At 42.1% G+C, this 23984-nt stretch overlaps 1 protein-coding gene across 1 annotated transcript in view; it reads right to left on the minus strand.

Annotated features, from left to right (window-relative positions):
• LOC111158751 (coiled-coil domain containing 170) overlaps positions 1–23984 on the minus strand; it is a 73935-nt gene that overhangs the window by 15015 nt on the left and 34936 nt on the right. Inside the window, exons 7-10 of the mRNA XM_022521003.1 lie at positions 16562–16879; positions 9977–10177; positions 4093–4266; positions 1015–1257 (exon numbers count right to left, since the gene is read on the minus strand). Of these exons, the coding sequence (XP_022376711.1) occupies positions 1015–1257; positions 4093–4266; positions 9977–10177; positions 16562–16879 (936 nt within the window). The remainder of the gene's footprint in view (positions 1–1014; positions 1258–4092; positions 4267–9976; positions 10178–16561; positions 16880–23984) is intronic.

Genomic DNA, 23984 nt, shown 5'->3' on the forward strand with positions numbered 1-23984 from the left:
GCCAGGACGTTTTTCCCATCTGTATTCCCAACACGCGTATCTGCCAGAAGTGGTTTGTGCCTGTGGAGTTACATATACGTTCCAGGGGCACACGCACACAGGACGTTTAAAGATTTCGATTAAATTTGTTTACGTTTTAATTCCTTTCTTCTCTGTAGTGATTAGAAGGGGGACGCTTGAAATCCAGGACGCACGCTGCCCTGACCTGGGTACCTTCCTCACTTCCAGGGATAAGGCTTCTCCCGCAGCTCCTGAAACACCAGTTGCCCCCCTGACTCTTCCCAGTGAAGAGCTGGGATCATTTGCTCATTTCTTCCTAAGCAAATTCCTACACGATCACTCCCTACAGGATCCCAAGTACCAGTCACCCACCCTTGGAAGAAATGCTTCTATTTTCTGTAGTTCGCACCACCCCTTACTTTTCTTTCAATTCCAGGAGAGTTAATAGACGGTGTTCTATTCCTTTCAGAGGTACGCCACAGTGACTCCACACATCCACGTCTTAGTCGGTGCTCACCCCAGGACGTGGCCTCTCCATCCCCTCCGCTGACACCACCCTTTTCTGACCGACTTTTCACGCAGCCACCACGGTCTCATTCCAACTATCGAAGACACGCTGCGCTGATCTAATATGCCGATCTGTGTAGCTTTTGCCTTTCCCCCACGACTCTAGAAAATCAGAGGAAGCTTTTGTCCCTGTTTCTGTTCTGCTGCATCTGTTATAAGACTTCCACTCTTCGGGACGCCTGGGTGGCTCCGTGGGTTAAAGCCGCTGCCTTCGGCTCAGGTCATGATCCTGGGGTCCTGGGATCGAGCCCCGCATGGGGCTCTCTGTTCAGTGGGGAGCCTGCTTCCTTCCCTCTCTCTGCCTGCCTCTCTGCCTACTTGTGATCTCTATCTGTCAAATGAATAAATAACATCTTTAAAAAAAAAAAAAAAAGACTTCCACTCTTCCACATAAATGAAAAATGGTAACTTGCAGAAAGCAACAAGGGAACCGAGCCGAGCACTTGCCTTGAGCTCACTGGTGTCAGCCAGCTTGGCTCTGAGCTCCGTGTTCGCTTCTCGACACACACTCAGCTCCTTCTGCAGCCTCTCCACCTTCTTCTGCAACTTTCTTAGGGTCAGATTGGCCTCGTCCCTCTCCACGGCCAAGGCCAAGCGCACCTGTTTCTCCTCCTCCAGCTGGACCACCTTCTGCCGTAGAAGGCTCAGATGTAATTCTTTGCTCTCCAGCCTTTCTCTCTGAGTCCTGAGCTGATTTGGTACAAACAAGGATTTTAAAAAAATAATAATCATCATTGGACAATCAGTAAATAAAAATGAATCACTCGGACCATGTTGTTCTTTATCTACACGTCAATAAGACTCATCTGTAAACTGCCCAAAAAGGTTATTGGATTCCTTTCCCTGATTGCATTTTTTATTCCTATTTTTCCAAGAATTAATTTTGTAGCTGCAAGGATGAGACAAAGGAGGCACAGAAGATACAGAGGGAAGTAGGCTTTCAACATCGGATTCCCTCCAACATACGTGCAGCATAATAGGCACATAAAATTGCTTTTAAAATGACTAAAATGGGCTTATCAAGACCAGAATACGGTAGAGAGACAAAATCCTCTCCACCACCCCAAGCCAACTATACTTACACTGGCCTTTTCTAAAAGAAGCCAGAATGCAGGTTAGTGCCCAAAACCTAGACTGAGTAATTTCAATCCTGTAGAACTAGACTGAGTGACATCAAACATGAGAGTTGGTATATTTTTAAAGTAAGCTATACAAGGGAGAGTTTAAAGAAAGCTTGGTTTATATGTTTAAAATCTTTGAAATATAAGGGACTTAAGGGGCGCCTGGGTGGCTCAGTGGGTTAAAGCCTCTGCCTTCGGCTCAGGTCGTGGTCCCAGGGTCCTGGGATTGAGCCCTGCATCAGGCTCTCTGCTCCATGGGGAGCCTGCTTCCTCCTCTCTCTCTGCCTGCCTCTCCACCTACTTGTGATCTCTGTCTGTCAAATAAATAAATAAAATATTTTTTAAAAAAGAAGGGACTTGGGATGCCTGGGTGGCTCAGTTGGTTAAGCAGCTGCCTTCAGCTCAGGTCATGATCCCAGCATCCTGGGATCGAGTCCCACATCGGGCTCCTTGCTCATCAGGGAGCCTGCTTCTCCCTCTACCTCTGCCTGCCATTCTGTCTGCCTGTGCTTGCTCTCTCTCCCTCTCTCTCTCTGACAAATAAATAAATAAAATCTTTAAAAAAATAAATAAATAAATAAATAAATAAATAAATAAGAAAGAAGGGACTTAAGAAGGTTTTTAGTTCATTGGCATCTTTATTATATACCTTGCCTATACCATCCACAAACCAAGCAGAGAACAAGTTCTTCAAACAGCACTTATCACTCACAGTCAAACTTGATAAAGGAAATCACAGTGGTTTTTAGAAAAAGATTATGGACCCTAAGGGGGGAAAACGTCCTCCTAGGCGTCAAATGTCACAATTAGTGAGTAGAATATTAAGTACGGGAACCTCTTTCATCTGCTGCATGCACTGGACATTAGAATCGTTTAGAATTCTAGAATGTTAGAGCTGAAGAGTGTCGCATTTTCCCTAATTATATACTCCACACTTGTGAAGTGTTCAGAGACGTGAAGGGCAGACGGAAACACAGGCTTGTACATCTTGTCTAACTGTGACAGCATGGTCCAGACCAGATCCATCCTTAACAAGGCCCTTTTCATGTTCTCTAACCAAATTTCCTTCTTTGAGCTTCTTCATGTCAAATCCACTCTACTGCAAAATTACACTGGTAAGGTCTGTAGACTGGTAATTTTAATGATTATACAATACTTAATAGTGTTAATTTTAATGATTATACAATACTTAAGAAGGAATGGTTTTGAAGAAATCAATTTTCTAGGAGAACCCAAAGAACAGTAGCTCAATTCAATGTCTCCAATGATAATAGGCTTACTGCTTTTTTAAAATAAAACACTCCTAAAAATCTAGTAAATGGAGAAAGGTCAGATGTGAATAGGTACAGTCTATAAGCCAAGAGTTTAAACATGTATTTTATTAAAAATGAACAATCTTATGAGGAAGATATTATACCTACCTTAAACATGCGGAAACAGGGAGAACCATGTAATTTGTCTATGGTCACATAGCTTGGTGGAACCAAACTGGGATTCAAGATGTGACTCATTACACAGCCTGTACGCTATAATTCCATCACAGAATTTTCTAAGAACTATTACAAGAACACATCTGTGTTTTGCTCTCTTTCACCAATGCCAATGATTATATAGTAATTAGATTTTTATTCTTTCATCCACTCATTCATTTATTTCAACTAAACTGTTTCTAACTCTTCTTTAGAATGAGTGAAAAATTAGCTTTTCTCCTCACTTTACTATCCAATGCAAGAGGATTTATCCAGTTGGAGACTGTCACATGTTCCCCAGCTCTCCTCATCTAAGAATATAAACAGTTTCTTAACAAGGCAAGTGGCTACTCAGAGTAAAGTCTACAGTTTCCATCTTCCCTTGCAGCTAGTTTCAGCCTTCAGAACCATGTGATATAAATACAAGTTCACATAGAAAATTCTAGAAGCCTCCATCAAAAGACTGCTCACACATGCTCTATTGCATCCCTCTTCTTCATCCCTTTCTGCTCTAAACTTCTGTCTGGAACACAGACATGATGATTCTAGGTACCATTATGAACCTTCAGGATGTGGACCACCCCAGGAATGGGAGATTAATGGACTGAAATCAGCTGGGCTCCTTGAAAACTTTACAGAGCAGACCTGCCACACTTACCCTGAGCCGCCTACCTCCAGAAATTTATGTGAGGTGGGGGGACCACTTCGTGTCATTTAAGTCACTTTTATTTGGGATCTCTATTACTCATGGTCACACATCACCTTAGCTGATATACTTACCATCCCTCAGACTTGAAACAGAGACTCAAATTCTAAATATGTATTTGTATGTTTTCTAACTACAGTTGCAAATAGGAAGGAGTACATTATTTTTCAATATTTAAGTCTCTCTGCGATTCCTTCTCTCAGCACCAGCAAGTTTCAATATCCCCTACCTTTCTCTGTAAATTGTGGGCAATAGTCTTGTTTTCAATGACTGCGTTGCTCTCGAGACGGACCAGCTGCTCCGTGCGAGCTAAAACTACATCCAGACGCATGTCAAAGCCAAGTTCAGCAGCCATCTGGTCCAGTTTCATTTTTTCTGAGAGTTGATCCAGAAATTTAAGATACTAAACCCAAGAAATAAAATTAAATTGAGACACAAAAAACAAAGTTAACAAGTGATCTCACAGTACCCCAAACTTATAGATAGGTCCCATTAAACCTACTCTGTAGCCCAGCCTGGGACCCCAGTGCCTGGGAACGAATTTCTGTACCATCATGCCAGTTCCATGTCCTGCTTCGTGTCCAAATTCACTTGACTCTCCTGGTCAGTGATCTTGATGTCCAAGCTAACAGTAGACAATCTTCTTTACCCCACCACATGACAAATATGGCACCGTCCTGACTACATCCACATGTCTCTGTTTTGGCTACTTGTTGCTACCACGATGCCCCTTCTAGGTTAATCCAGCTCCTGGGATCTACTCACGTTCCATGGCAATTTTTCCCACCTAAGTGGGCCCTGCCCTCAAATGTGAAAAAAAATAATAATAACAACAGTTACCACTCTGATCACTCCATAATCAAAGCTGTCCATACAAATACACTTGGACAATGCTTTTGCTTCCATATTTAAAATCCTACACACACACACCAAAAAAATGTCTTTTAAGAGTTTTTAATGTTTTGTACTTTAAGGAATAACAGGGTAAAATAGAGCTGTATCAGGGAAGTCAAGGTTCGTCTTTGAACAGGTTAGTGTCACAAAACTGTTCTAGGATCTTCTGCCACTTGATTTCCTTTTTCTTTCTTCCAAGTTTTTATTTAAATTCTAGTTAGTTAACATATAGTGTAAAATTGGTTTCAGGAGTAGAATTTACATTCTACATTTAGATTCGACACTTACATACAACACCCAGTGCTCATTACAACAAGTGCCATCCCTAATACCCATCACCCATCTAGCCCATCCCCCAGCCACCTCTCCTCCAGGAAACCTCAGTTTGATCTCTATAATTAAGAGTCTGTTCTATAGTTTGTCTCTCTTTTCTCCCCCTTATGTTCATCTATTTTATTTCTTAAATTCCATATATGAGTGAAATCAATTGGTATTTGTCTTTCTCCAACTGACTTATTTCACTTAGCATAGTACACTCTAGCTCCATCCATGTCATTGCAAATGGCAAGATTTCGCTCTTTTTATGGCTGAGTAATATTGTTACACACACACGCACATGCGTGCACATGCACACACACACACACACACACACACCCCACATTCTCTTTATCCATTCATCAGTCAATGGACATTTGGGCTCTTCCCATAATTTTTGTTCCATATTGTTGATAATGTTGCTATAAACGTAGGAATGCAAGTATCCATTTGAATCAGTATTTTTTTAAATTTTACTTTATTTTTTCAGTGTTCCAAGAGTCATTGTTTATGCACCACACCCAGTACTCCACGCGATACGTGCCTTCCTTAATACCCACTACCAGGCTCACCCATCCTCCCACCCCCACGCCCTCCAAAACAAACATGGAGGACATTAGGAGAAGAAAAGGAAAAGTGAATTGGGGTAAATCGGAGAGAGAGACAAACCATGAATCGGTATTTTTTGTATCCTCCATTTGATTTCTGTGGTTTTTAGCCATCCCAGCCAGAGTAATGCTTCCTAAGTGCTTGCTGAATGAGTGAACCAATCAATGAGTTTTCTGTAGCATCACTTCATGATTTGGATTCTCTCTTTGAAACTTGATTCTCATTGCAATAAGTCCTTATCTATCTGGCATCTTTGAGGCAATTATATGTTTAAATAAGTATAATTTCCTGAGGACTGAGGCATGCCAACGTGAAGCCCAGAACTATCTACACTTTGAGTCATCAAGATGAAATTGTGAGTATTTTCAAATTTTGCTGAATGGCATATCTAAAATTTTATCTCTTCTTTGGGAGGCACAGTCATGGCAAAATACTGCTTATTGGCTGTGTTACAAGACCATGGGTTACTTTGTTGTGCTATAAGATCACATCATCAATTTGTCACTTTTTAATGTTGTGTCAGCTCTCTCTTTGGAATTACTTTTTTTTTGAGAGAGAGAGAGTGTGTGTGTGCACAAGTTGGGGAGAAGGGGCAGAGGGAGAGAGAGAAACCTAAGCAGACTCCATGCACAGAGTGCAGCCCAACATGGGTCTCCAACTCACGACCCTGAGATCATGACCTAAGCTGAAATCAAGAGTTGGACGCTTAACAGACTGAGCCACCGGGCGCCCCCGGAATTACTCATTTCTAATGTGTGTGAATGAAAAGAAAATAACTGCTATTGTTTGTTTTGTAAGTAAAATAGAAACAGTACCTTTTGTGCGGAGGCATAAAGTCTCTCTTGCTATGTCTACATGTGATCCATCCACTTAGCGTGCAAGGATCTCTACCAGGAAAAGAGGTTGAAGACCGGACCAAGCCAACACCACACAGAACAACTGACCAATTCAAGGATCTTGGCTAGGCCTCAGAAAGCGAGGGTTGCCAGGGGACTTACTGTACAGCTTGTTTCTCTGAGTCACAGATTAGCCTAGATACCTTCTATGTGGCATGAGCATCAGTTACCTACATCTAAATCTCAGCTCTGTACAACTTAGCTTTTCTGGTTTATACACCCAACCCCTCACCAGGAGGTGCGTGTTGTGGGTGGTTATCTGCACAACAGTCAGCAGGATGGAATCTGTTTACATAATTCGCTTTCATAACTGAGAGTTCTTTTGGCTCTTCAGTCTCAATGAAAATTAATGAGTCACTACAATGATTTTTAAAAAGGGGGGGAAGAGACACCAATCTACCTAAAGTTTTTGCCTTTTATTGTGTTTCTTCATAATTTAAATACTATTTATTAACTCTTCCCTAAGTGCTGGAGAAACCCAGAAAAAAGAAAAAAAGAATATTCCCCTGGCCTCAAGAAGCTTGGAGTTGACTGGAGAAGATGACTAAAAACTGAAGAAGGGGTGGGAAGGTGCCCAGGTGGCTCAGTCAGTTAAGCGTCCAACTCTTGGTTTCAGCTCAGGGTCATGAGCTTAAGTCCCACGATGGGCTCCACGCTAACTCTCTCTCCCTCTCCCTCTACACATGCTCGCTTTCAAATAAATAAATAAACAAATCTGGAAAAAAAAAAAAAAAACACCTGAAGGCAATCGAGTCACTAAGTGCTGGGACAGACACGGGCATGTGTTACACGACGGAGAACTAAGTCTCTAAGGGACTCCCAGAGGAAGTGACACTGGAGCCAGTTCTTCAAGGGACAGCTACTACCTGATGAAGGAGATAAGGAGAACATTCTCTCAAAGAGAACGGCAGTGTGCAATATGGCATGCCGAGGGGACCCTCTTTTTTTTTTTTTAACAAATTTGAATTTGGATATCTTTGGACTCAATCCCCACACGGTGGAAAGATGGCAGGTGATGGGAAGCCTGGGGGGAGGCGCTGAGGGGGGGGACCTGGTCAGGTCACAGAATGCTCAGCCAAGGCAAGAAGGAATCTGTAGCTGAGCCTGAGGGCCATAGAGAGCCCCTGGCCAGTTTGAAGATGGAGAGAGGCAAGATTAGGCATACATTTATTAAGACATTGCTGCCAGGGACGTCACAACCGTGAGAGCGTTGTTTCTGGAATCCATGCAAATGATCATAGTGCTCCGAGTTAAAGCACTGCCACCAAATACAGAGTTGGGGGGGGGGTGGTATTTGAGATACATTAAGGAGATGGAATCTGTAGTGTTTAGCACTTGCTTAAAAAGAGGGAAGCATTAAGGATGACTCTAGGGCTTTTGGCTCAGGCACCTGGAGGCAGGAGGGGGCAAATCTGTGGAGAGGTGATCATTTCCATTTGGAATAGATTTAGTGCCAGGTGTACGTGGGACATCTATGTGGACAGTCCGACAGTCAGACTTCTTCCAATGGGACATATTCTATTCAGGTGCAACATGTCCTTTCAAATTCAAAATTTCAACCAACACACCTTTTTCAGATACCCTTCACCCATCCCAACATCTTCAATCGACCCCTTCATGCATAAAACCACTATTTGGTCCAAATATTTATTAGCTTCTATTCTACACTATTCTAAGAATCCTTCAGCTGGGCACTCTACCTTTGGCCTCCAGACCCTCAGAGCCAGTCTGCTTTCAGAGACTCAAAACCCTTTCTTTCTTTTACTTTCTTCTATTCAAAAACCTACGGTGTCCCATTACGTATTGGATAAAGCTTTGGGAAATTAACCTTGTCTATCCCAATTATTCCTACATGCTTCTAGAGCCTCCTCATGCCTCTGGCCTCACCACGCACCACGTTCAGTCTCCCCATGCCTCACTGTCTCCTAAGCAGTCTGGCAAACCTCTGTTCCTTCTCCGTCCTGCTGTTCCCTGTACCGAGTCCCTTCCCCACTTCTGCCTGACAAATTCTTACTCATTCTTCAAAGCCTCTCATGAATGCCACTTCCTGTGTGAAGAGGGCTCCTTTCCTCACACACAGAAATAGGGACTTTGCCCAAGTTCCTGTTGAATTTTACACCTATCTCCATTAATTAATGATTGTGCCCTCACTGACCTGGGCCATCCACTTAGACGAGGATTTCCCACAAACCCCTTATGCGTCTTTGCCTAGCCAACCTCAGTGCAGGCATAATGCTTCCTCAGCTTAAGTACAGAAATATGAGAATGAATGACTTCCAAGGTACAGATTTTGTAACCGAAGAGTGTCTTTGTGCCAAATTCCAATCCCATTTGTCTTTTTCTTCTCCTGTGGACTCCTGGGACCCACAAACATGTACCTTCCCATTCCATCCAATAAAACCTTTCTCTGGTCCTCCTGCTGCCTGTCTCTTTTTCCCTGGTCACCAGACTTCGTAAGAATCTTTTTCTACATCTCTAGTCTTCCCTCCCGACTCACCCCTCAGGCCAGCGCAAACTGGCCTCTGTTCTCCATCACTCTACTACAAGTGGAGGCTGCTCCTCTCCTCACTCCATCCTTCTTCTCGCTCACCGGTTAGTGCCATTAACAGTTCCAAGGCTGTCTATACTGTAACTTCAGCTTCAGGGCGACATCATATACTCTTTCTAAAACAGAGCAACGCTCAAAGTCACTTACTACGCTCCGTATTCTACAGAGCAGAGATAAAGAATCTTCGTATCCAAACCACTCTAGTCTTCTCTCCTGTCACAACCCCAGCCGGGGTGCCATGTTGCAGCCAATCGGGCACAATCACTCTGCACTCTGACCTCGTGATGCACCTACAAGTTCTCATGCCTCCGCCCAACCTCTTAGCCCTACAGGATCTGCTCCTTCTCTCCACTAAAATCTGCCTTCTCCTCCAAGGGTGAACTGCATTATTTTCTCTCCTGTGAAAATCCTCCTCTTATCATTCCCTAAGGGATGAGGCTATCTTTCCCTTCACTGAGTTCCTACAGAGTTTCATCAACCAGTCCATCTCTTACAACACCTACAGCTTCAGCGTCACAGCAAATTACCAGAATGCCAGCCTCCTTTATTGAATGATGAGCCTTTTATGATCAAGAACTATGGGTCATTCGTACCTTAGCCCTCAAACCTTCAGGATCTCATACAGAATAGGCATTCAACAGATAGCTGATGAGTTTACCTGGATTAATTTGACTGACAAAAGCCCCCCAAAATAGGAAGACCTCCCCGCAAAATGAGATCTGTTGTTTTCTGACATTTCCTCATTACTCACACACATTCTACTAAAGTGCTATAAAATTCGGACTATTTTCAGGTAAAATTTTACACTGAAACAGATATTTCTACCCATGGATATACCGTCGGGTTATTACTTTTTGTTTCTCAAAATTCAAGTGATCTCGCAAAACATCTCCAGAAACCAGCTCTCCCTCCAGGTGTGTCAGCTGACCCTGAAGACTTTCCAACTTGTTTTCTGCTTTCTGGGCTCTCTGTAGAGCTTTCTGGTGAAACCCAGATTCATTTCCCAACTGTTCCACAAGCTCAGATATTCGGACTTCAAGCTGGGAGACCATCTGGAAACAAAGAAACAGACAAGGCTAAGCCTTGTTTTCGATGCAACAAAGTGTTAAAATCCAGTGCTCAGCCAGAGCAACATAACTATTTATAACACCAACTTCCAGATTCTTTGTAAAAATTAAATTAAAAAACGTATAATTTGATAGCAGTCTTTTCCTCTCCTGTAAATAAATCTGCATTCGTTGTCTAATAAAGTATTTCTATTGGCATTTTTTATTTTTATGTAATTCCTTAAACAGGTTCCTCGAGAAATATTTATGGATCATATTGATTTACCCTTAAAACTGCCACTAATTTAGGAGTTTCAAAGTTCAGTTAGAATTAAAAAAAAGTTCAGACAAAGTACTATTAGACCTCTTTAAGTGTCATAGTCTGGAGAAACTCTTCCACCAAATATAGTGGATTAAAGATTATACAGTGAGTTAGTTTTGTGTTTTTTTTAAAGATTTTATTTATTTATTTGACAGACACAGATCACACGTAGACAGAGGCAGCCAGAGAGAGAGAGAGGGAGGGAGGCAGGCTCCCCGCTGAGCAGAGAGCCCAACTTGGGGCTCGATCCCAGGACCCTGGGATCATGACCCGAGCCAAAGGCAGAGGCCTCAACCCACTGAGCCACCCAGGAGCCCCTGTGAGTTAGTTTTGATAGGAAACTTATCAGGAATTCAAGGACATAAAGATTTTTTTAAGCTTTCTTTCAATTTTCCATGGAATATTGATTACTTATGCACCAAACTCTGGTGGTGTTGCCTCTGTGCTACATACTTAAGCATTGATGTTATCATTTTAGCCTTTGAGAGGTCAAATTTCATATAGCAACTTTACATACAAGAAGGCAGGAGAATCTGATTGCTACTTCCTCTCCTACAAAAAGAGACCACAGTTTCTCCATGAAGGCCCCCATTCCCTTCACACACCCCTAACTTGCCCATCCCTTCCTGAAGTTTCCCTTTGTCCTGATATTCCCTTAGTCAAGAACATCAGTTTACCAAACAGCCCAGGTACACTCTGAGAATACTCAAATTGATTCTACCAAATCTACTTTTCATGAAATGTTGAATTCAATAAAAAATACCAAGTTTGGGATGATAGATTTGTTTTGATGGTTTGTTTCAGAAGAGAAAAAGAAAAAAATAGATTATTTAGATAATACTCAGTACCACTCTTGCAAATTGAAATAATCTGTGGCACCCAGGTAGTTCAGTCAGCTAAGCATCTGCCTTCGGCTCAGGTCCTGATCCCCATGATTCCCACTCCCACCTTGGAGTGACCAAGAAACACTCCACTGGAGGAAATAAAGACTTATGTGTGCCTAAGAAGAATGAAAGAGCTGTCTAGATAAAAGTCTGTGAGCTTATAGGAACTGTTTTTAACTTGGAAAATGACACAGGAATCAATCACGATCATGTCCTCTCTGTACATAATCATTTCTCATCCAGATGGTTAGCCAGTTAGGAAACATCTAAAAGTAAGAGAAAAATGTTTGCCTCGAAATTCCACACCAAAATCTGAAAATGTCACAACTTTCTGTCATTGTGCAAGACATCATTATTTCAAAAACACCTGCTACAAGGGTACTGAAATTTCAAGGCTAAATAACATCTATGCTCATTTAGAATTCCTTGGAAGCCAATGGTAGGGCATTCCTCTAAGAGCGCGGTTTCCAACTGGGGGTACTCTTACCCTTGAGGGACATTTGTCTGGAGACATCTTTGGCTGTCACAGATTGAGGGGGGAAATGGTGCGACTGATACCTAATGGGTAGAAGCCAGAGAAGCTGCTCAACACTGCAGTGTACAGAACAAAGTGTACAGAACGGGCCCACGACAAAGGGTTATCCAGCCAGAAACATCAATGGTGCCAAGACCGAAAAACCCTACTCCAAGATCTGGTAACACTTTGAAAAAGACAATTCAGTTTTACTATAAGAAGAAAAGCAAGATCTTGATGAAATCCCAATAGTTCATTTTTGCCCTTGCTTCCCTTGCCTTTGGCGATGTTCCTAGGAAGATGTTGCTGCGGCTGAGGTCGAAGAGGTTGCTGCCTGTGTTCTCCTCAAGGATTTTGATGGATTCCTCTCTCACATTGAGATCCTTCATCCATTTTGAGCCTATTTTCGTGTGTGGTGTAAGGAAATGGTCCAATTTCATTTTTCTGCATGTGGCTGTCCAATTTTCCCAACACCATTTGTTGAAGAGGCTGTCTTTTTTCCATTGGATATTCTTTCCTGCTTTGTCGAAGATGAGTTGACCATAGAGTTGAGGGTCTATTTCTGGGCTCTCTATTCTGTTCCATTGATCTATGTGTCTGTTTTTGTGCCAGTACCATGCTGTCTTGATGATGACAGCTTTGTAATAGAGCTTGAAGTCCGGAATTGGTATGCCACCAACTTTGGCTTTCTTTTTCAATATTGCTTTGGCTATTCGAGGTCTTTTCTGGTTCCATATAAATTTTAGGATTATTTGTTCCATTTCTTTGAAAAAAATGGATGGTACTTTGATAGGAATTGCATTAAATGTGTAGATTGCTTTAGGTAGCATAGACATTTTCACAATATTTATTCTTCCAATCCAGGAGCATGGAATATTTTTCCATTTCTTTGTGTTTTCCTCAATTTCTTTCATGAGTACTTTATAGTTTTCTGTGTATAGATTCTTAGTCTCTTTGGTTAGATTTATTCCTAGGTATCTTATAGTTTTGGGTGCAATTGTAAATGGGATGGACTCCTTGATTTCATCAAGATCAAAAGCTTTTGCACAGCAAAGGAAACAGTTAACAAAACCAAAAGACAACTGACAGAATGGGAGAAGATATTTGCAAATGACATATCGGATAAAGGGCTAGTGTCCAAAATCTATAAAGAACTTAGCAAACTCAACACCCAAAGAACAAATAATCCAATCAAGAAATGGGCAGAGGACATGAACAGACATTTCTGCAAAGAAGACATCCAGATGGCCAACAGACACATGAAAAAGTGCTCCACATCACTCGGCATCAGGGAAATACAAATCAAAACCACAATGAGATACCACCTCACACCAGTCAGAATGGCTAAAATTAACAAGTCAGGAAATGACAGATGCTGGCGAGGATGCGGAGAAAGGGGAACCCTCCTACACTGTTGGTGAGAATGCAAGCTGGTGCAACCACTCTGGAAAACAGCATGGAGGTTCCTCATAATGTTGAAAATAGAACTACCCTATGACCCAGCAATTGCACTGCTGGGTATTTACCCTAAAGATACAAATGTAGTGATCCGAAGGGGCACGTGCACCCAAATGTTTATAGCAGCAATGTCTACAATAGCCAAACTATGGAAAGAACCTAGATGTCCATCAACAGATGAATGGATAAAGAAGATGTGGTATATATACACAATGGAATACTATGCAGCCATCAAAAGAAATGAAATCTTGCCATTTGCGACGACGTGGATGGAACTAGAGGGTATCATGCTTAGCGAAATAAGTCAATCGGAGAAAGACAACTATCATATGATCTCCCTGATATGAGGGAGAGGAGATGCAACATGGGGGGTTAAGGGGGTAGGAGAAGAGTAAATGAAACAAGATGGGATTGGGAGGGAGACAAACCATAAGTGACTCTTAATCTCACAAAACAAACTGAGGGTTAATGGGGGGAGGGGGGTTGGGGGGGTGGGATTATGGACACTGGGGAGGGTATGTGCTATGGTGAGTGCTGTGAAGTGTGTAAACCTGGCGATTCACAGACCTGTACCCCTGGGGATAAAAAGATATTATATGTTTATAAAAAATAAAATTTAAAAAAAAAAAAAGAAGAAGAAGAAAAGCAAGGAACAAGAAGAAGTGACTTACTGAAAAAGTGTGGGTGGTGTCCTGAATTCTACTGAGAATTGCAAACACGGGGGAGAGTCAAAATAAGCAGCAACAAAGTAAACAAGAAAAGTGAGGTTCAGAAAGTAGGAGTCAACCTGAAACGGTGAATTTGCCAGGCCCAGCCTGAACCCACCCTTGGGCCTTCCCGTGGGTCATTACTCAACCACTGGGTGTGTGTCTAACCAAGGCAGCTGGCAGGGAGCACAGCCTCCTCAACAAACAGATTCATCAATTTGTAAATCTCCCATTCTTCAGAAACATTTCTAAGGCAATATATGAAATCCATTTTCTCCTAATTTTACTCGAAGATGAGTCACATAAGACCCCAGCTATATGCTTGATTTCAGGCTTTTAAATAGTGGGAACAGCTATTGAAAAAAATTACAGGGTAGAAGAGACAGACAAAGGCACTAAAAAGACTCTGAATCATTCTGATTTTGGGGGGGGGGTGGGAGAGAGGCATAGCAAGCTTAACCAATTTACATCATTTTGCTTTAGAAAATAAACATATACAGCAGGCTGACAATTTCATGCCATGTTTCACATGCTGAATTAAAATAGTTTGAGGAAAACATTTGGGAACACAGAAAAGGGAAGCCATAAAACAAAATGGTAAAGAACCATTAGCTACTAAATTCGATCGACCGCAAGTCAAGGTAAATAACTGACTGAGGTATTTCTTGGTCCTGGAGATAATTCTCTTCTCCAGTCCAGTACCAATCACGAGAAAAACTGAGCTACTCTCAGAGACCTGCACATGTCACAGGATGGACATTTCATATCCACAAAGACAATCCTACACTTGGACAAAGGGGTCACTTGGGTTGCTCCTAAGAACACACATGAATTCTGGAGAATTTTTTTTAAGATTGATTTATTTATTTGAAAGAGAGAGAGAGAGAGAGAAAGCTGGGGCGGGGGGACAGAGGAAGAGGGAGAGAGACCCTAAAGCAGACTCCACACTGATTGGGGAGTCCCACCCTAAAGCTTGATCTCGTGACCCTGAGATCACAACCTGAGCTGAAACCAAGAGGTGGGCACTTAACCAACTGCGCCACCCAGGTGCCCTGAATTTTGGAGAATTTTTAAAAGGAACTGAAAATGTTTAACCATTAAAGGAAATTGTCAAATGCAACCCTGAACTCTAAGTTAGTGATGGCTTGGGGTTATTAGAAACATCAAAAGAGGGAAAAATACAACTTCTGCCTCGGACCGGCCTGAACTCATCGAAGAAAAAGATCACAATGGAATTCTACCTAGAGTCTGGCTATTATTTACTTTAAAACCTCATTAATTAGGACTTCGATAATTTGGATTTGATGGTGATTTAAACAGAGTCAGGCTGAACTTAACTCTGCTAAACAAAGCTATGTAGTAAAGGAGAATTGTTAGTAGTATAAACAAGACAAGAAAATTAAGCAATCTTCAATCATATATGTGAATTTAAACATCTTTCTCCATGTCTTAAATAAGTCCCTTAAAAGACGGTTCAGGCACCATTATGAAGAGGAGGACAGAGAGGAAGAGAAGCGGGGGCACCAAGAGTTAATATTTGTCATCATTATTGGCCAGGAAGCGTGTTAAGGAATTCATAACAATTCTTTTTCATTCAATGCTTCCAACAAACAATAGCCTTCTGAAGCAGATACTCTTCCAGGTCTAGGAAACCTTGTCTGCAATTCCAAAACCCAAAAGCATCTGAAAACTGACAGCTTTTTTCCTAATTCACTTGCTTATGATAAAGCTTGCCGGGACCGGACTGGGCAGCAAACCCTACCCAGAAGCGCCACGGAGCTCCTCATGGTCCTGGTACGCTCCGAGGGATGGAGCTGCCGCAGGTTTTGCTGCAGAACCATGAACACGGTTGACTACAGGGTGCTGCCCACACCCCAGTGAGGAGGAATGTGTAAGTGCGCTCTCTCCAATGCCTTTCTTTTTTTTTTTTTCTAGATTTTTTATTTATTTATTTGACAGAGAGAAAGATCACAAGTAGGCAGGGGGCGGGGGGAAGCAGGCTCCCTGCTGAGCAGAGAGCCCGATGCGGGGCTCGATCCCAGAACCCTAAGATCATGACCTGAGCCGAAGGCAGAGGCTCAACCCACTGGGCCACCCAGGCGCCCCTCTCCAATGCCTTTCTGTGTTACTACTTTACCTTTCAAAATGCCAAAACATTCTGAATTCAAAAACACATCCAAGCCCGGGGTAGGGGGGTGGCTCAGATGAGGGAGGGGTGAGGCTCCGGAGCCTTCCCTGTCCAGCGGATGAGAAAACAGCATCTCAGGGGCTGCCGTCGTAGGAACCTGCCAGTGTCACACCTGGACTGAGCGCGTCCACAGCAGGGACGGGATTGAGCCCAGGCAGCTCTGACTCCAGAATCCACATCATGGTCAGTGGTCACTGAAGTGACTCTCCAGGCTCCCAAAGTATGATATATAGTTGAAAGTAATAAAACCCACATTGGAAGGACCCAGCAAATGACTGTCCTCAAGAATCTTACAAGCGGCCACCTCTCTCACTCACCCTTTCCCTGCTGTCTTCCTGGCGGGTCATTTCTCGGATCCTTTCCAAAATGGCATCCTCCGTGGGCCCCGTCGGGCCCCAGCTGCCTCTAAGCAGGGCTGCGACTTTCTCCCTGAATGAGGAGCACTGGTTTCGCGAGGCTGCGGCCGCATCCAGACTGGTCTCCAGTCTCTTCTCCAGCTCTCGGGAGCTTTTCTTCAGGAGGCTCAGCTCCTGCTTCGAATCATCCCAGACCTGCTGGCCAGCCAAAAGCCTCTCCTGGAGGATCCTGACTTCCCTTTCAAGGACTTCTTTGGTTTGTACAGCTCGGAGCAAGTCCTGAAACGATTACAGACAGTGAAGACGAGAACCTGAGTGGCCACCGAGGGACACCTGCATTTGCTTTTTTTTTTTTTTTAATTTTATTTACTTATATGACAGAGAGAGAGAGATCACAAGTAGGCAGAGAGGGAGGCAGAGAGAGGAGGAAGCAGGCTCCCTGCCAAGCAGAGAGCCTGATGTGGGGCTCGATCCCAGGACCTTGAGACCATGACCTGAGCCGAAGGCAGAGGCTTAAACCACTGAGCCACTCAGGCGCCCCTTTTTTTTTTTTTTTTTAAGATTTTATTTATTGGAAAGAGAGAGACACAGCAAAAGAGGGAGCATAAGCAGGGGAAGTGGGAGACAAGAAGCAGGCTTCCTGCCAGGCAAGGGGCCCGATGCGGGGCTCGATCCCAGGACCCTGGGATCATGACCTGAGCCAAAGGCAGCCACTTAACGACTGAGCCACCCAGGTGCCCCCTGCATTTGCTTTTTATTTCCCTTACTTACAGACTTTATGGAGCGAGGATGAATTCATCACATTCCCTGTTTAACCGTAAGCTCCCCACCACCTCTCCCTAAAGTTATTGAATTATAAAGGCAATGTCAGGTAAACGGAGGTGCCTAAGAAAGAGAAGGGATATAAAGCCAGAGCTAGGAGAAAAAGGAGACTGACCTATAAGCCTTTTCTGTGTGGACCTTGAGAAAGGTCCTGCTGACTGAAATGCTGGTGGAGGCAAAACATAGAGAGAAAAATTTACAGAATTAATTATCTGTTCTAAAGCTTGACATACATGGAAATTAACTCTGAATAACAGTAAACTTTCAGAGTCTTACCTACAAGTCCTATGCAATAAAAAGTGTCTGAATAAAGATGGCTCCTTAATACTATTTTAAATAACAGAGTAGTGTTTTCACAAAACATCCCTGCAGAAGAGATCATCAGAACTTTCTTCCAACATCCATTTACTGCATATCTCCTTGTCTCATAAAGTGGATAGAAGAAGAGAGACCAAACTCTCCAGCCATTTGGTGGGCAGGAGGATTAAAAGTAGAGGGAAATAAGGTACCACACCGAGAACAGTAATTTGAAAGAATATAGTATGTATGGTTAGGTTCACAAAAATAAATGAAGGGCATAAAGGAGGCTACTGGCGCACTTACTTCTATTTACTTCTATTTACTACAATCTAGAAGGGTCCAAAGTGGCATAAAAGGGACATCTTTAAAAAAAAATTTGTTGACATGGATTTCTAAAATACATGAGTCCACATCAGATAAAAATAAGCAACTTGTTAACCAGCACTGCTACAGTATTACAGCCTAGTTAACTGGGAGAGAAAAAAAAATGTTATTTATTACAAACAGTATGTTAGGGTCAAAAGCAACAAAAAAGAAACATTATCTTCAATTAACAGATTCTATGCCTAAACAGGCCAGTAACATTTTAGGCGGCCAGTTAAAATGCACTCAACCCTTTCACACTGGAACTAGACTTTAAAAGGAATTTATCAAAAAAAATAAATAAATTAATTAATTAAATAAAAAATAAAAGGAATTTATCTCCACCAACAGCTTGGAGACAAGAAAGATGTTCCTTGAATTGCTATGTCTTTACTTTTTATAAAAAAGAGAGTATCTTTCTTTTTTTTTTTCTTCTGGTGATTTTTTTTTATAATCAAGGTAGTCCCTGACATCAGCTTGAAATACAAAGTTACTGAGCATGGCTAAGTAGCTAAGAAAGTCTGACCTTTTCAGAAAAGGAATGGCTAAACTAATCGTGAGACCTATTTTGTGAAATGCTTTGGTCTCAAGGTCCTGGCAACGCTTCGCTTCCCCGGTCCCTTTCGATACTGGTCCTCTTGGTGGAGAAGCCCCAGTGCTGCTAATTAAATTATGGCCCTTAAGGTAGAGTCAAGGACACTTTATCACAAATACAATATTTTAATACTTTACAGATTTCTTTTCAGAGAGTAATACAATAGGGGCTCCTGGGTGGCTCAGTTGTTAAGTGTCTGCCTTCAGCTCAGGGCATGTTCCCAGGGTCCTGGGATCGAGCCCCACATTTGGCTGCCTGCTCGGCAGGAAGACTGCTTCTCCCTCTTCCCCTGCTTGTGTTCCTTCTCTCATTGCATCTCTGTCAAATAAACAAATAAAGTCTTTAAAAAAAAAAAAGATAGTAATACAAAAGTTACTCAATTTGGATAACTGGTATCACCACTGACGATAATAAATTAGGCCCCTACTTTACTTAGAAATGACCATCTAACATGTGGTTAGAAAACTGAAGGTCCCAGGGGCGCCTGGGTGGCTCAGTGGGTGAATCCTCTGCCTTCAGCGCAGGTCATGATCTCAGGGTCCTGGGATCGAGCCCCGCATCCGGCTGTCTGCTCAGCAGGGAGCCTGCTTCCCCCTCTTTCTCTGCCTGCCTCTCTGCCTACTTGTGATCTCTCTCTCTGTGTCAAATAAATAAAATCTTAAAAAAAAAAAAAAAAAGAAAGAAAGAAAACTAAAGGTCCCAAACTCAGTGATGCAGAGATGATAATGAATTCTAATCCCCTTCAAGCTCTAAAACCTTCTAGAATATTCTATGTTAACTTGTATATGGAAAGAAAACCCTAATGTAAAAGAGGGGAATTTCCATGACCCAGAATGTGATATTTTTAACCACGTAAGAAAGGTCCTCAAAATACACACACAAAAATATATCAGATGCTTGAGTACTACAGACTTACTGTCAGTTTAGAGTGAGGTAACCAACTGATGGCTTACACCAGGAAACCAATAAACACAGTGGAAATATTCCAGCTATGAGGAATTTTTTCCATCCCCAATATCAGACTATTGTCTCCCTGCTTTCAAGACAAGAGCCCCAACAGTTCCCAAGAAATTCGGAGCACAAACCCTTATGACTGGTAAAAATCAGAAAACTCAATTTGTGGTCATAAAATACAGTGGCACGTGGCAGCAGGCCAGATTTTGTTTCTGGACACATTTCAGCCCCCTGAAGTCCGTGTTGTTTCTCACATGAAGTGCAGCCCTGGGGAGCCAGGCACAAGGACTTAGGGACGGCCCCTCCCTCCGTGCTCTGATTAAGTGCTTCAGGGTTTCGAAGCACTGCGCCGATCTGCTGGAAACAGATGTCCTCAGACTACAAATGCAATTACCACAGAGCTCGCAGAAACAGCCCTGAAGTGGAATCTGGTTGCATGGCTACCTCAAGGATACGCTCAAGTAATGTGACATCGGTATCACTGGCCAGGTCCTGGGGACCGCTGTCAGACCACACTGACACACAGAACAAGAGACGAGTCGCTCCCTCTGAGCAAAACCAGGGCTGACCTCCACAGAGGAAATCATATTTGTAAAAGAGGACAGCCACTAGAGAGACACTGATAGGGATGAGTTATTTAACAAAACCGTTCACTTTTCGTTTGTCCTACCAGTGCAAGAAATGAATAATGACCCCTTCACAACCACTTTTAACCAAAATAGTTGTAAACAATATGATTAAGGTATTCAATCTACTTCCCAATTAAATGCATGTCTATATTAATTCTCATTAATTAATGAGAATCATTAATGCATTAATCATCATTAATGCATTATGTGATAAAGCCATTCAAAGGTTTGTTTTAAAATGCAATTGTTTCCCATTTTAATGTTGCTAACTATTATATAGATTTGGATATGCATGAGATCAAACTGCCTCTCAAAAATCCATGGCTAGGGGTGCCTGGGTGGCTCAGTGGGTTGGGCCTCTGCCTTCAACTCAGGTCATGATCTCAGGGTCCTGGGATGGAGCCCCGCTTCAGGCTCCCTGCTCAGCGGTGAACCTGCTTCCCCCTCTCTGCCTGCCTCTCTGCCTACTTGTGATCTCTCTCTCTCTCTCTCTTTCTCTGTCAAATAAATAAATAAAATCTTAAAAAAAAATTCATGGCTAATTATTATTTGGGTGGAGAACCTCTGGCTTGAGTTTAATTCATCCAACCCTAGATGAATTACATAAAATGAAACCAGTTGATTACTTTTACCTAGTGCAGTTAAAATTAACAAATAAACTCAGAAATTCTCCCTGAACAGGTACTCTTATACATTGCTGGTGGGAGTGTGGATAGGTATAATTCTGGTATAAACATTTAACAAAATAGAATATGCACATAGCCTGTGGTCCTGCAATTCCAGTCCCCAGAACAGATCTGTAGGGTAGATTACTAAATATGGAAAAGGACATATGCACAAAGTTATTCCATTACAACTAGAGGGTATTAAAAAATAAGTCAATCACAGAAAAGCAATTATAATGTGACTTCACTCATGAGGAATTTAAGGAACAAAACAGAGGATCATGGGGGAAGAGAGTGGAAAATAAAACAGGATGAAACCAGAGAGGGAGACAAACCATAAGAGACTCTTAATCATAGGAAACAAACTGAGGATTGCTGGAGGGGAAGGGGACTAGAGGGATGGGAGAACTGGGGGATGGACATTAAGGAAGGCATGGGATGTAATGAGCACTGGGTATCATAGAAAACTAATGAATCACAGACCTGTACCTCTGAAACCAATAATACTTTGTATGTTAATTAATTAAATTAAAATTTTAAAAAAATTTTGGGGGCACCTGGGTGCCTCAGTCGGTTCAGCGTCTGCCTTCAGCTCAGGTCATAATCCTAGGGTCCTGGGATCTAGTCCCGCATCAGGCTCCCTGCTCAGCAGAGAGCCTGCTTCTGGCTCTCCCTCCGCTTGCTGCTTCTCCTGCTTGTGCTCTCTCTCTTTTTCTGGCAAATAAATAAATAAAAACTTTAAAAAAAAATTTTTTAATTTTTAAGTTATTCCATTACAGTATAGCAAAAGATTAGGTACTACTAATCTTAGGTAGTACTACACAAATATTCACTGATATGTGACCAACTAAACAAATACAAGACATCTGTACCGTAGAACTTTTGTCGCTCATAAAAAGAACTAAGGAGAATTTTTATGTACTGATATGGAAGACTCTCCAAGACACAGTCAGTGAGAAAAGTAAGGTACCTAACCATGTATCTCGTGCCGTTTGTACCTACATAAAAAGAGCATCTCTCTAGAAATAAGCAAAAGCAACTGACAGTTCTGATCATCTCTAGAGAAGGGACCTATAGCTGGGGGGCTAGAAATGGAAGGAAGATATGACAGAACAGAGACAACTATGAAAACACCCAGGAAATTCTGGTCCAGTGCTGAGTCAATAGTGGTAAGAACACACACACACAGAAACACACACACCAGTTAGGCTGTCCCACTGACATCATCAGCCTTGGAAAATAATAAGAATTCAGCATAAGTCTGAAATTCTCATTATTGACCAACACAAGTTGACAATGAATTTAGCTGCCTGTGGGGCCAGCGTGTTCCTGGGCTTCACCATAGAACTGCTAACACTCCACCCTGAGCTGGTCAAATTGTGCCTGGAGGACCATGGACAGTTCCCAGCTGGAGATGTTAAGGGGGACATTGTCAAAATGGAATGGGTTCAGCATCACATGCTAGCATTAAACCTGTAATACAAATATTTATGTAACTGTTTTATTTAAAATGTTGTTTTAATTTATTTTGAATGTATAGAGTGAATTTAAAAGCAAAGCACAGAAGGCTTAATTATGGTTATAGAACAGAATGTAAATACTACAAACCTTGACAATGTAAATACAATAATAAAACTGGGAAGTACAGAGAGGGAAGTAAAAATTAAAAAGCACTAAATTCTTCTACATTGTGGCAAAAAGTCTAAAAATATTATCTCACGGTGAATCAGGAATAGAAATGTATTCCTTTAAAGTCTCAATGGTAAGTACCAGAATCTAATACAGGAATGCCCCGTGAGGCTAGAAGTACAAGGAGAGAAGGCTTTAAATTTCAGTTCGGAGTCTTATGAACAGATATTATTTTAGTGCTTATTTTCACCTTAAATCTTCACCCAGAGGCCAGGACTCTCCCAGCCTCACAGATGATACTAAAGAAGGCTCAACATTTGAGAGATACATGCTGTTTAGCCAAAAGCAAAGACATAAAATCCATGATAAGTGTCTTCAAATGTTTTAAGGTTAGCCATAAGAAAGAGATTTCAGTTTATTCTATGAAGTTTCATTAAGATAGAACCAGGATGAGGATGTAAATTGTGGGGATTCTGATCCTGACGTGCTATAATGAAGAACTGTCAAAAAAAATTAGAACTATACAGAGAGGGCCTGGGTGGTGCAGTTGGTTGAGTGGCTGAATCTTGATTTTGGCTCAGGTCATGATGTCATGGTTGTGGGATCAAGACCTGCATCTGGGCTCCTCACTCAACACAGAGTCTCCTTGGGATTCTCTCTCCCTCTCCTTCCGCCCTCCCACCTGTATTCTTTCTGTCTCTCTAATAAATCTTTTTTATTTTTTAAAGAACTTTACAGAGAATATGGATCTCCTTGTTCGGTACTGAGTTCCATGCCTCTGGAAGAGTTCAAGTGAAGTCTGGAAAACTAGCTAGACAGTGACATTTTAAAGATGATTCTGGGGGCGCCTGGGTGGCTCAGTGGGTTAAGCCTCTGCCTTCGGCTCGGGTCATGATCTCAGGATCCTGGGATCGAGTCCCGCATCGGGCTCTCTGCTCAGCAGGGAGCCTGCTTCCCCTCTCTCTCTGCCTGCCTCTCTGCCTATTTGTGATCTCTGTCAAATAAATAAATAAATAAAATCTTTTTTTAAAAAAAAGGAAATAAAGATGATTCTGATTCCACATAGAGGGTTACATGATCTAGATTCTAAAAGGCCGTAAGGTCACTTCCATCATCATGATTCTAAGATCATAAAGAGATCTTCAAATTCTTTATCCTATCCTATCCAAATTTATCCTAGTAAGTCCTCACTTCCAGGAACTTATTTCCATATGCCTATACCCTGAAAATAATTTTGTTTCTTTGGATCCCTGGGTAAATATAAATAACTAGGAAAGGAAATAAAAACACAGAGCATCAAGTGTGATGGGCATGTCCCGAGTACTTCGTGTATATTATGTCATCCAGTCCTAAGAATAATTTTAAGAGATGGATCCTTAAATTATTTTTCTATTTTACAGACAAGAAACTGAGGTTCCAAGAGGTAA

This window comes from Enhydra lutris, unplaced genomic scaffold, assembly GCF_002288905.1.
Source record: "Enhydra lutris kenyoni isolate GAN:26980312 unplaced genomic scaffold, ASM228890v2 scaffoldscaffold62, whole genome shotgun sequence".
NCBI lineage: Eukaryota > Metazoa > Chordata > Mammalia > Carnivora > Mustelidae > Enhydra > Enhydra lutris.